General features: G+C 43.7%; 1 protein-coding gene across 4 annotated transcripts in view; it reads right to left on the bottom strand.

Annotated features, from left to right (window-relative positions):
- Positions 1 to 212: 212 nt before the first annotated feature.
- The window catches only part of FBXW9 (F-box and WD repeat domain containing 9), a 44,941-nt gene continuing 30,669 nt past the window's right edge, over positions 213 to 14,484 (bottom strand). For 3 of the 4 annotated variants that reach the window (XM_040346561.1, XM_040346560.1, XM_040346562.1), the window contains exons 8-11: positions 11,283 to 11,396; positions 6,752 to 6,841; positions 4,371 to 4,436; positions 213 to 308 (exon numbers count right to left, since the gene is read on the bottom strand). In XM_040346561.1, coding sequence (XP_040202495.1) covers positions 234 to 308; positions 4,371 to 4,436; positions 6,752 to 6,841; positions 11,283 to 11,396 — 345 coding nt within the window. In that variant the 3' untranslated portion in view covers positions 213 to 233. Of the gene's footprint in view, positions 309 to 4,370; positions 4,437 to 6,751; positions 6,842 to 9,398; positions 9,521 to 11,282; positions 11,397 to 14,484 lie in introns of those variants that run through there. The other variant, XM_040346563.1, reaches the window with a different exon arrangement.

Genomic DNA, 14,484 nt, shown 5'->3' with positions numbered 1-14,484 from the left:
GGGGGAAGGTGCCCCGGGCCCAGTCATTGTTGAAGGTCCCAAAGCAGCTTCCCCTTAAGGGGCCCAAGAAAATGTTTGCCTAGGGTCCCATCAATATTAAAGACGGCCCTGCATGGCATGATAAGCTTATCTCTAAATGGTAACAAACTTGTCTCTTTTGCATTGACCACACACCCAACTATAGTATATATAGTACAATCACGAGACATAAGAACAAGAAGAGGCAAAAGGTTTTATTCTGGAAACCTCCAGATCTCCACGGTTTGCTCTCCAGAAGCCGCAGCCACAGTGGCGCCATTCGCACTGACCTGTGAAAGAAGAAAAGAAGACAATGAGAATGGGTTACAGAAGTGAAAAAAAAAAAAGTGTGGAATGGCAAAAAAATAAGCAAATCCAATGGTGCAAGCTCATAACAGAATCCTCATTTTCACTCCTACTAAAGAACCAAGTCATGTGCGATATTCTGGATCATGGCAGACAGGGCCGATCCTGGGCAGGTGCACGGGGTGCAGCGCGCCCAGGTGCCACAGAGGTGGGGGGCGCTGAAGCGCCAGAGTGCTCCCCTTCCGCCTCCTTCTCCTCTTCCAGAGGCAGCTCTCTCCACCGACAACTGACAGGAGCGGATCAGAGGAGGAGAGACAGTGCCGCCACCGCCGCTGTGTTTCCTGCCCAAGTCCATCCTCCCTCCCTCCTCCTGTCAGAGGAGGAGAGCGAAGCAGCCGGAGACCATAGTGGCAGTCTTTGAGCATCTCCTGTAGTATGTCTGCATTCTCTGAGCATCTTCTGTAATATGTCTGGAGTCTCTGACCATAGCCTGTATTATATTTGCAGTCTGACCATCTCTTGTATTATATTTGCAGTCTAACCATCTCCTGTACTATGTCTGCAGTCTCTGACCATCTCCTGTACTATGTCTGCAGTCTCTGACCATCTCCTGTACTATGTCTGCAGTCTCTGACCATCTCCTGTACTATGTCTGCAGTCTCTGACCATCTCCTGTACTATGTCTGCAGTCTCTGACCATCTCCTGTATCATGTCTGCAGTCTCTGACCATCTCCTGTAGTATGTCTGCATTCTCTGAGCATCTTCTGTAATATGTCTGGAGTCTCTGACCATAGCCTGTATTATATTTGCAGTCTGACCATCTCCTGTACTATGTCTGCAGTCTCTGACCATCTCCTGTACTATGTCTGCAGTCTCTGACCATCTCCTGTACTATGTCTGCAGTCTCTGACCATCTCCTGTACTATGTCTGCAGTCTCTGACCATCTCCTGTACTATGTATGCAGTCTCTGACCATCTCCTGTACTATGTCTGCAGTCTCTGACCATCTCCTGTACTATGTCTGCAGTCTCTGACCATCTCTTGTATCATGTCTGCAGTCTCTGATCATCTCCTGTACTATGTCTGCAGTCTCTGACCATATCTTGTATTACATCTGCAGTCTCTGACCATCTCTTGTATCATGTCTGCAGTCTCTGCCCATCTCCTGTACTATGTCTGCAGTCTCTAACCATCTCCTGTACTATGTCTGCAGTCTCTGACCATCTCCTGTACTATGTCTGCAGTCTCTGACCATCTCTTGTATCATGTCTGCAGTCTCTGATCATCTCCTGTACTATGTCTGCAGTCTCTGACCATCTCCTGTACTATGTCTGCAGTCTCTGACCATCTCCTGTACTATGTCTGCAGTCTCTGACCATCTCCTGTACTATGTCTGCAGTCTGACCATCTCTTGTATCATGTCTGCAGTCTCTGACCATCTCCAGTATCATGTCTGCAGTCTCCAACCATCTCCTGTACTATATATTCAGTCTCTGACCATATCCTGTATTATATCTGCAGTCTCTGACCATCTCTTGTATCATTTCTGCAGTCTCTGACCATCTCCTGTACTATGTCTGCAGTCTCTGACCATCTCCTGTACTATGTCTGCAGTCTCTGACCATCTCCTGTACTATGTCTGCAGTCTCTGACCATCTCCTGTACTATGTCTGCAGTCTCTGACTATCTCCTGTACTATGTCTGCAGTCTCGGACCATCTCCTGTACTATGTCTGCAGTCTCTGACCATCTCCTGTACTATGTCTGCAGTCTCTGACCATCTCCTGTACTATGTCTGCAGTCTCTGACCATCTCCTGTACTATGTCTGTAGTCTCTGACCATCTCCTGTACTATGGTCTCTGACCATCTCCTGTACTATGTCTGCAGTCTCTGACCATGTGGGGGCGCCAGAAATATTTCTGCACCCAGGCGTCTGTGACCCTAGGATCGGTCCTGATGGCAGACTACAGGATTGAGCACTTCCTGACAAGCAGCATAACCTGTGTCTGCGTCTTTAAATGATTATCTCTGATTATCCTAGACAGATACGCTGGAAGCGCAATCATTTGTGGCTCTCTTTATTCCCAGATCCGATTGTAGATTTGTTAACTTAATTCTTAATTCTTGGTACATAATGTGGATACGGCAGAGCTGGAAGTGGTGTGGGATGCCTCCAAGGCGTATATAAGAGGACAGTTCATAAAATGCATTCATTTCATCAAAACTGAAACAAAGTCTTGGGAAAAAACGTTATATTATCAGAGCTGCAAAGAACAGAGGCCAATTATATTGCCTATCCCACAGATGATACAAGAAGGGCATGGTGAGCGTCCCAATCCATTTCACAGCAATTAGCGTTACAGCCAGCTGAGAATAAACGTTTCTTCCAAAAACTGATCATTTACAGGCTATGCTTACTAAAACGCAACAGACTGCCTCATATATACAAGGTATTACAGCCCCCCCAGGGGCAGTGGCAGCTGGTGAAGTTTTAGGATGGGGGTCAGACCCCTGCCCTTCAATTTTGACCCCTCCCGCTTCCCATAAGCCCCATTCCTTATGGAATTAAAGGGGTTGTAAAGGTACCATTTTTTTTCCTAAATGGCTTCCTTTACCTTAGTGCAGTCCTCCTTCACTTACCTCATCCTTCCATTTTGCATTTAAATGTCCTTATTTCTTCTGAGAAATCCTCACTTCCTGTTCTTCTGTCTGTAACTCCACGCAGTAATGCGAGGCTTTCTCCCTGGTGTGGAGAAAGCCTCTTGAGGGGGGAGGGGGCGAGCAGGCAAGTCAGGACACTCTCTACTTTGCAGATAGAGAAAGGAGCTGTGTGTTAGTGGGCGTCCTGACACTCCTGCTCGCCCCCTCCCCCCTCAAGAGGCGTTCTCCACACCAGGGAGAAAGCCTCGCATTACGGTGGTGAGTTACAGACAGAAGAACAGGAAGTGAGGATTTCTCAGAAGAAATAAGGACATTTAAAAGCAAAATGGAAGGATGAGGTAAGTGAAGGAGGACTGCACTAAGGTAAAGGAAGCTATTTAGGGGGGAAAAAATCCTTTACAACCCCTTTAACCAACAATTAGGACCTGCCAGATTCTCATGTAGAGCTGCTAGTCGCAGACATTGACAAACAGGATGACAATCCAACATGTTAATAGTTTCCAAAATAGTAGTCCAATATGGAATGACCATCAAGTGAGAAGTTCACATTCAAAATTTTACAGTATTCAGGTAAATATTACAAACATTACAATGTACTTTATTTGTATTCAGTGGCCTGGATTCAGAAAGATAAGCGCATCTTACTGCGGACCGTAAATTAGGTCGCAAGTTCCGTATGCAGAAAGAACTTGCGCCCTTAGTTACGGCGGCGTAACGCATGTGTGGCGGCGTAAGCCCGCCTAATTCAAATGGGGATGTTGTGGGCGTGTTTTATATAAATTTCACTTGACCCCGCGTACTTGACGTTTTTTTGTGAACGGCGCATGCGCCGTTCGTGAAAAAATCCCACTGCGCATGCTCGAAATTACGCCGCAAAGCCTCATTGGTATCGACGTGAACGTAACTTACGCAAAGCGATATTCGCAAACGACTTACGCAAACGACGTAAAATGTTTGAGGCTATGCCTCATATAGCAGGGGTAACTATACGCCAAAAAAAGCGTAACGTAAACGACGTAAAAAAATGCGCCGGCGGGACGTACGTTTCTGAATCGGCGTAAATACCTAATTAGCATATTTCTCGCGTAACTATACGGAAGCGCCACCTAGCGGCCAGCGTAAAAATGCAGCCTAAGATACTTACGCCGGTCGTATCTTAGGGAGATCTATGTGTAACTGATTCTCTGAATCAGGCGCATAGATACGACCGACCGCACTCAGAGATACGCCATTGTATCTTGTTTCTAAATCCGGGCCAGTGTTTGTAACTGAGGATGACATCTCAATAAACTTGTTTCTTGATTAAAAAAAAAAAAAATACATTACAATAATACATTTAAATAAGTAGTTTTCTAAATGTTCCTTTTTGAAACAAAAGACTTACCCCATTGACCACGTTGTTATGTCCCAGTGTGCACAGTGTGCGTGGAGGGTCAGTAGGAATGTGGACCTGGAAGTAGAAAGCACAATGTTGATGGCTAAAGCTGGTCCAGGTAGTTCTTAAAGAGGAACCAAAATCTGCGCACACAATTTGTAAGAAACACATCTTTGCCATTCTGAAGCCTCACTCCAACTACTTTGCATATTATTTTTTATATACACTCGAATTCTATACTTGCCAAATATGCTGCAGAAATCTCCCTCCACCGAGTCTGGCTGCAACCATTTTAACTGTGGGCGGCTGAAGCTTCTGCCTGTTCACTTCCTGGATTTACACAGACACACACCTCCAGCTCTGCAGCTCTCATTGGCCATATGACTCACCCCCCCCCCCCTCCCTTACTGGCAAACTCTCACAAGAGTTAGAGAGCTGTGCATGATGTCATAAGCCTAGGCTAAGGACCAGACAAGAAACAGGAGGTGAGCTATATAAGATATTTACTGGCAGAATTTTTTTTTTACTATTCAAAGTAAAAACAACAAGGGCAGAAGATTTAATAGATAGAAAGTTGAGAAAAATTACTGAAGGTCCACTTTAACTACTTGCTCCCCTGCGCGAGAGCCCGTAGCTATACGTCGTGTGCGGGTGCGATCGCCGCCGGGCACACGCGATCGCTCGTTACAGAGCGGGGACCTGTGTGTGTAAACACACAGCTCCCGGTCCTGTCAGGGAGAGAAATGCTGATCTTCTGTTCATACAATGTATGAACAGAAGATCAGTCATGTCCCCTAGTGAGTCCACCCCCCCTCCTACAGTTAGAACACACCCAGGGAACATACTTAACCCCTTCCTCGCCCCCTAGTGTTAACCCCTTCACTGCAAGTGGCATTTTTATAGTAATTCAATGCATTTGCAATGCACTGATCGCTATAAAAATGCCAATGGTCCCAAAAATCTGTCAAAAGTGTCCGCAAATAATGTCGCAGTACCGAAAAAAAAATCACTGATCGTCGCCATTACTAGTAAAAAAAAATATATTAATAAAAATGCCATAAAAATACCCCCTATTTTGTAAACGCTATAACTTTTGCGCAAACCAATCAATAAACGCTTATTGCAATTTTTTTTACGAAAAATATGTAGAGGAATACGTATCTGCCTAAACTGAGGAAAAAAACGTTTTTTTATATATTTTTGGGGGCTATTTATTATAGCAAAAAGTAAAAAATATTATTTTTTTTCAAAATTGTCGCTCTATTTTTGTTTATAGCGCAAAAGCTAAAAACCGCAGAGGTGATCAAATACCACCAAAAGAAAGCTCTATTTGTGGGGAAAAAAGGACGCCAATTTTGTTTGGAAGCCATGTCGCACGACCGCGCAATTGTCAGTTAAAGCGACGCAGTGCTGAATCGCAAAAAGTGCTCTGGTCTTTGACCAGCAATATGGTCCGGGGGTTAAGGAACTAGAAACCTCAAAAGTATCTTTTTGTGATGTCCTCCAATAACTCGGTTAGTGTTCAGACTGATGTCTGTCACCTGGTGGAGCCCTTTGCATCACAAGTTCAATATGGTATCTGCCCAAGCTGTGATTAAGGGCTCGTTCACACGGGTGATACTGGTGTTTTTCCACACTGGTCACCACTAAGGCACATAAAAACAATTGTTTTCTATGTGCCCCCCGTCTCACTGCAAAGCAGCCTGCAGGTGTGGTGCGGGTCTACAAAATTACAAATTTTACTTACTAGTTCACTTTAAAACCACAACTGCATAAAAAGAATCAAAGTAATTTCAATGCTTAACATTACCACCATCTCACTGTTATTTACTGATGTATTCTACAAGCTGATTGGATTATAAAACTGAGTGTATAGACCAGTAATGGCGAACCTTGGCACCCCGGATGTTTTGGAACTACATTTCCCATGATGCTCATGTACTCTGCAGTGTAGTTGAGCATCATGGGAAATGTGGTTCCAAAATGTTTGGAGTGCCAAGGTTCGCCATTACTGGTACAGACCAATGAGTGATTGGTAAAAGGCAGAAGTATGGGAGTACTGTACTTGTATCTGTAACATTAACACCTTCATATGGAGGTCCCCCTTAAAATGACCTGGTTATTGGATTTGTAATTTATTTCTAGGGGGAAAAAAATTAAATAAAAATCTTTAGTTCCAATTTCATTACACAATTTTTTGCCTGGCTCTTTTGCTCGAAAGAGGAACAGCAGCACCACCAACAAAGCAAATTGTGTGCAGTTCATCAAGAATTGGCCGGAATTTATACAGCGTATAGCCAGCTCAAAACATTTTAAATTATTAATTTCCACACACAGACTGCACGCACTGTAGATCCACATTACATGTGCCTACTACTTTGCTCACTCACCTTCATGGTTCTATCAGTGGAAGTTGTGTAGAGGGTACCTGCAGAGTGACAGATACCTGTGATCTGTGAAGTGTGACCTACATCAAAACACTGATGGGAGGGAGAGAGGGAGGGAGGGAGGGAGAGGGAGAGGGAGAGGGAGAGAGAGAGAGAGAGAGAGAGAGGGAGAGGGAGAGGGAGAGAGAGAGAGAGACAAGAGCAGGGATGTGACAGACAAGAATAAAAAAAGAAGACGACAGGTGAAAATAAGGACCAAAAAACAGAAGAAGGATGGGAGAGAAAGAGAAGAGAGGAAGAGGAAGAAAGGGGGAAGAAAGATGAAGAGGACAAGAAAGAGGAAAAAATAGGAAGCGTCAGAAAGAGGAAGCGTCAGAAAGAGGAAGCGGAAAAAAAGAGGAAGCGGAAAAAAAGAGGAAGCGGAAAAAAAGAGGAAGCGGAAAAAAAAGAGGAAGCGGAAAAAAAGAGGAAGAGGAAGAAAGAGGAAGCGGAAGAAAGAGGAAGCGCAAGAAAGAGGAAGCGCAAGAAAGAGGAAGCGCAAGAAAGAGGAAGCGCAAGAAAGAGGGAGCGCAAGAAAGAGGGAGCGCAAGAAAGAGGGAGCGCAAGAAAGAGGAAGCGGGAGGAAGCGGAAGAAAGAGGAATAGGAGGAAGATGAAGAGGAAAAAAGAGAAAGAGGAAGAGGAAGGAGGAGGAAGAGGAAGAAATAAGAGAAATAGGAAGAGAACAAGAATGAGGAAAAGAACGAAAGAGACAGACAGAAAGAGGAAGAAAGACGAAGAAGAAAAGGAAGAAGGAAGAAGTAAAATGAGGAGGATGAATGGAGGAGGATGAATGAAAGAGGGAGAGTAAAGAGAGGAAGGTGACAGAGAAAAAAAAGGGGATGATGAAAGGGGATGGAGGGAGGAGAATTAGTAAAAGATGGATATAGACAAATACATGAATGAATAAAATAGATAAGAGGAGTAAAATAGCGGTAATATACAGGAGGATAAGGTGACCACAAGAGGCAGAAAAACACACAAAAAAAAAAAAAAGGAAAAGGGGATTAGTAGGAGAATACAAGGAGGGTCACCTATATAATTATACATATCACCTGAATGATCAGTACCTTTAATACACAAGTATAAGTCAAGATTGTGTCTAAAGCCTGGTATACACCATGCTGAACGAAAAAGAAAAAAAAAAGAAACTGAGAGGTCACTGCACCAACTATGCACCCCCTGCCCCAGTGTTCTGAGAGGTGGACCCCCCCCGCCAGAACACATCATCGCTAGCAGCCATTGGCTGCAAATGCTGATCGGCTGCTAGTTTTCCAGCATACTTATTCGATAGAAGCCAGTTCTGAGATTGGCTTCTGTCGGACAAGCAGCTGTACACCAGGGCTGAACGTCGGCCGGTTTCTACTATAGCAGCTGACTGTGGCCGATATTCGGACAGTGTGTACGGGGATTTAACCAGCCTCAGATTGCCTCCAAGCTGGCAAGTTTTACCCAATTCCAGAATCACAGGTGAAGATCCAGGATGCTTCCAAAAGCATGCTGATCTAACCAGTTCTGCCTTAGCCCCCCTTTCACATGGGCAGACCGTTCAGGACGCCTGTCAGTTTTTTAGGCAGACCTGAAAGGACACTCTGTGCACCTCTATGGAGCGGTAACATGTCCGCTGACATCCGACCCGCCAAAGTGTGACGGATGGAAACCCTATTTTCCATCCATCTGGCGGATCGGATCGGATGAAAATGGACTCTATGGTCAGTCTTCATCCCAAATCCCATAGAGAGCGGCGCTCTGACAGGTCGGTCCCTGCACAGTGTGCAGAGACAGACCTGTCATCCGCCTGCTCAGCGGGGATCGACGGAGCGATCCCTGCTGAGCAAAACGGAGCCCATACACGGACGCGCCCGTGTGAAAGGGCCCTTAAACTGAAAGCCCAGAAATCAGAATGTGTTGGAAGACAATACGAACCAGTACTTAGAAACAACGGTCTATTTTATTTTACTCAAAGAGTTGCTATATATTCTGTAGGAGGCTGAATACATTACTAGCATGTTTTTGTTGGGCTGTGGGAAGGTACTGGAAAACCAATACGGAACATACAAACTCCAAGCAGACCACAAGTGTGGATGGACTTTCTACACCAGGGATCCTCAAAACTACGGCCCTCCAGCTGTTGCGGAACTACACATCCCATGAGGCATTGTAAAACTCTGACATTCACAGACATGACTGGGCATGATGGGAATTGTAGTTCCTGAACAACTGGAGGGCCATAGTTTGAAGACCCTTGTTCTACACAGTCAACATACATAAATGAATGTCTTGAAACCCAAGTCTCTTTTGGACTGCACCCTGACCTACCAGTTCTGCAATTTTTTCTGGCAACTGTTTAAGAGCGTTTGTGTGCGTCATAGATTCTTTTATACCCGATCTCTTTAGTGGTTTCTCCTGTGTCTCCTTGTTTGCCCAATCACAGTCTTTGGCCAGTTAAAGATAGCTAAACCCAAAAGCAAAAATGCTAATTAATCGTTAGAAGTAGTAACTGCATTAGTTTTCATTTTTTCAGGCTAAGAACATTTTCAGAGCGTACAAAACAAAAAAAATACATACATATATCTGTCGATCTTACCAGAAATGCAGTATGCTTGTCAATTCCTGATTGAGTGGCACTGGTAGCATAAAATAATCTTATCTTCATTCTGTAAAACCCCCATTTAATGGATATGAACAAAGGTAGGCATGGCTGTATTCCAGCCTATGTGACAATCATGGCTCCCTGAATAAATACAGCGGAAGAATAAGTGTAGGAAGTGTGAATGAAATTGGATTTTTTTGCAGAATTACCTGGTTAAAATAAAAAAGGAAGAAAAAGCCTGAAAATATAAAACAAATGCAGCCACCACATCTAAGGACACAAAAAGCTGCAATATAATACATTTTTGGTTTTGGGTTTAGATGTACTTTAAAGTCCACTTAGTTTGGATACAAAAAAAACAAACAAATACAATTGCCCCTGCACACACCACACTAGTTGTTCTAGTCAGTATGAAACCCCTAAATCAAATTAATATTTAAAGCAATTATATACATTAACGACAACCTCAATTTATTGTAAAAACTGAGCTGCCGCTGGAATTTACTAGTGTGCCACACACCAAGCAGAAAATATCTTCATAATAATTCCACGGTGCACCCCCAGAATCAATACATAAACATATATCAAGTGCAGACACAATTTCACATATGTGAATAAAGATGATGGCAAGACCCATACATAATAATAATAAAAAAAAAAAATCCAAAAGCAAATTTTCCCTGCAATGTGTCTGTTACACCTATATTGTAACGCGTAAGGGGCAGAGCCAGGGATGCAAGACGTTGGATGCATCTGTGAATAGTGTAAGGAGGAGAGGAACGCCGTTGTCAGTGAGCTATACTTTCCTATACAGTGGAACCTTGGACCGCGCAATTGTCAGTTAAAGTGGAGTTCCACCCATAAATATAACATTACATCAGTAGTTTTAAAAAAATGTCATTAGTCCTTTTTTTTTTTTTTCAAAGTGTTGTTGCTAGGCAGAATAGTTAATCGTCCCACTTCCTGCACCTAGGTGCTTAATGCTCAAAGAATCATGTGACTTGGACAGCACAGGTGCTGAAACCTGATCTGACACTGCTTGTGCAGCACTGAGCATGTGCTAGATCTGCAAGGCTGAAATCCAGGAAGTCATACAGTCTGGCTTCATGATGCCCACACTTAAGATGGCCCCAGTCAATTTCTATTTTATAAAGTGTCTAAATGCTGCAACAACCTAACAAAATGGACCTTAGTTTACAGACTAACTTTACTATAATACATTAAGCTTGTGTATTACAGGGGTATTTATATTTAAAAAGTGAAATTGTGGCCGGAACTCCGCTTTAAAGCGACGCAGTGCCGAATCGCAAAAACTGCCCAGGTCCTTTACCTGCCTAAAAGGTCCGGGTCTTAAGTGGTTAAATAAGGACACATCGAAAGCAAAAGGTGTGTTGGACTTTATTTAATTTTTTTAAAATTATTTTTATGTATGGTTTCGTCAGCATCTTTATTCACATATGTGGAATTTAATTTGCACTTGATACATGATTATGTATTGATTCTGGTGATGCAGTGAGGAATTATTATGAAGATAATTTATTGCCTGATTATAGGGATTCTTACATAAACTCTAAACTTTACTGTCCGGGTTCTGATCTGAGATTGTTACATGGACTCCGATCTTCGCTATCTATATTCTGACCTTGGCTTGTTACACAGGCTCAGATCTTGTTCTGTCCTCCGTTTGTTACACTGATTTTTGCTTTCTGGAATGTAACCTTGGATTGTTGTGAAGATCCCACAACCCGGACACTGTTCACCTGCTGTTGTTCTCAGCCTAATCTGAAGGTTCTGCCTACTGGTTTCCATTTCTAGCAGATAACATTCATTACAATGATTCTATGAAGTAATTAATCAGATCTCCCTCCACAATATACTGATAATAAAGTGTAATTTCCAGTACCCGCAGGTGCTGGAATGTCCCTCCTTGGCTTTCGTACACATGTACTAGTCCTTGGTTGTTTCCTGCCCATAGCTGTGGTGCCTCATAAACCATGCAGAATAGGTAATAGTCCATCTAGGTAAGAGAGGAAGAAATAGATGACAGGAGTTAGAGCTGCGCGATTAATCGTTAAAAATAAAAAATTGTGATGTCGAATTCAACTCCCCACACGATCTTAAAGTGGAGGTTCACCCAATAAATCAATATTATTACCGTATTTTCCGGCGTATAAGACGACTTTCTAACCCCTTAAAATCTTCTTAAAAGTCGGGGGTCGTCGTATACGCCGGTAACCTAACATCTTACCTTACCAGAATCGCGGCCGTACGATTTTTCATAAGCCGCGCCTCCGACGTCTTCTGTTCCGTGATAGGCGGAAACAATCAGCTTCCCAGGAGGCACTGCGTTCAGTGTCCGCCTATCACGGAGGGCCTCTCGTCCTGTGTTTAGTGTCCGCCTATCACGGAGGCCCTCTCGTCCTCGGACGAGAGGGCCTCCGTGATAGGCGAACACTGAACACAGTGCCTCCTGGGAAGCTGAATGTTCCGCCTATCACGGAACAGAAGACGTCGGAGGCGCGGCTTTTGAAAAATCGTACGGCAGCGATTCTGGTAAGGTAAGATGTTAGGTTACACGGCATATAAGACGACCCCCGACTGGTCATGTAATGGGGCACGGATGTAATGGGGCACAGTCTGGTCATGTAATGGGGCACGGATGTAATGGGGCACAGTCTGGTCATGTAATGGGGCACAGTCTGGTCATGTAATGGGGCACAGTCTGGTCATGTAATGGGGCACAGTCTGGTCATGTAATGGGGCACAGTCTGGTCATGTAATGGGGCACAGTCTGGTCATGTAATGGGGCACAGTCTGGCATGTAGTGGCACAGTCTGGCATGTAATGGTGGCACCGTGAGGCGAGGCATGACTAGTAGGAAAGGGGGTAGTCTTATACGGTGAGTATATCCCAAAACCAACATTTCGGCTGGAAAATTAGGGGGTCGTCTTATACGCCGAGTCGTCTTATACGCCGGAAAATACGGTATTAGATTGGGTCTAATTACGGGAAGCACAATCGGGTGTTTTGATCAAAATCAATACAGTACTTACCTTTTTTGAGATAGATGTTCTCCTGCCGCTTCCGGGTATGGGCTGCGGGACTGGGCGTTCCTATTTGATTGACAGCCTTCCAACCGTCGCATACAGCGCGTCACCAGTTTCCGAAAGTGGCCGAACGTCGGTGCGCAGGCGCCGTATAGCGACGCACCGACGTTCGGCAACTCGTGACGCGCTGTATGCGACCATCGGAAGGCTGTCAATCAAAATAGGAACGCCCAGTCCCGAAGATCATACCCGGAAGCGGCGGGAGAACATCTATCTCAAAAAAGGTAAGTACTGCATTGATTTTAATCAAAACACCCGATTCTGCTTCCCGTAATTAGGCCCAATCTAATGTTAAAATTTTTTTTTCGGGTGAACTCCCGCTTTAATCTGCCATTTCCACAATTCATTATAACAAGTGCAGAGAAGTTCCCTGCTCACAGCTGTCAAAAAAATAAGATAAAAAATAGCCACAAAATTTATCAACAACATTGCTCAGTGCTGAAAGAGAGACAAAAAGAAACATTGTATCTTTCTGTTCATTTACCTTATTAAAGGGATGAACTTCATTCTGCAAATGAGGTCAATTTAACCACTTAAAGGGGTTGTAAAGGTACAATTTTTCTGTTCAACTTTTTTTATTGAGAAAAAAGACACAGACTACAGTAACAAGCATTTTTTTTTTTTTTACAATTCTTTATTTTATATATGTTTTCTACATACAAGTCAGACTAGGTACAGCTTATCATTACATCATACATTGCACTCCTTATCTTAACATTTCTTATACTCTATATTGCGGCCTCCTGTACCCCTTCTGGTCCCCCTTCAACAGCCCCGGTCTCCTCTCTTGTATATGCCCACGTTCTTCTTTTACCTTCCTCAGAGAGGTGTCCTGTTGCCTCCCAAATTATTAATCACCCTCCCTACCCTCCCCCCCCCCCTTCCCACAACTAAAATAAAAAGAAAAAACTAAATACATACAAAACAAAACCAAAAAAAAAAAAAAAAAAAAGTCGGCCGTAGTCTCTCCCCTCTTCCCCCCCTATCCGCTCCGCTCCCTATATTCCCTATATGGGGTCCATACCCTCCAATAGGTCTCCTCTCGTTCCTGTATTCCCATTGTGAGGTTCTCCATCATCTGTATCTCATTTATTCTACTTATCCATTGCGATTTAGTTGGGGACGAGGTGTTCTTCCATAAAATTGGTATACAGGCCTTCGCAGCAGTTATCAAATGGCGTATTAGGGATTGTTTATATTTTTCCATTGTTATGGGAATGTCGAGTAACAAGAACGCTGCGGGTCTATGTCCCAGGTCAATCCCGGTAATTTCCAGGACCGTCTCCGAGACCATCTCCCAGAATTCTCTTATCACCCGACAGTCCCAAAATATGTGTACCATAGTGCCCTCTTCCTTCTGGCATCTCCAACAGACTTTAGACGTATTAGGGAAGAGCCGGTTTAATATTGATGGTGTCCTATACCACCTTGTCAGGACTTTGTACCCCCCCTCCTGGTACCTAGATGCAATTGAGGCCTTATGTGTGAATGCAAAAATCTTATTTTTCTGTGTCTCAGTAAACTTGATGCCCAAATCCTTTTCCCATGCCTGCATAAAGACGAGCTCTTGTGGGGCGTTAACTTCAGTCAATATTTTATACATATAAGACAGCGTATGTCTCATTGGTTCTTTTTTTAAACAGATTTCCTCAAATTTGGAGAGGCTTCCTATCTCTGCCTCCCGGATCTTTAGAGAGCCTAGAAACGTTCTTAATTGATTCCGTCTCCAACTGTCTATATCTTCTCCGTATGCCATCTCTAAATCTTCACTCTGCATTACATGATTTTCTCTTATGAAGTGTATCAGCCTACTGACTCCCTTCCGTCTTAAGTTTTTAAACTGTCGATCTCTGATACCTGGCTCAAAGCTCGGGTTTCCCAGAATTGGTGTCATAGGGCCAATACACTTCACAAGATTCGATTTCATACCTATCCTTCTGGTAACTCTAAGTGTGGCCTTTATCATGGGATGTTTCTTTGCAGACTGAGATATCTTAT

Source organism: Rana temporaria, chromosome 3 (assembly GCF_905171775.1).
Source record: "Rana temporaria chromosome 3, aRanTem1.1, whole genome shotgun sequence".
NCBI classification, from domain to species: Eukaryota; Metazoa; Chordata; class Amphibia; order Anura; family Ranidae; genus Rana; species Rana temporaria.
The sequence above is the reverse complement of the archived record's forward strand: the minus strand, read 5'-3'. Positions and strand labels throughout refer to the sequence as shown.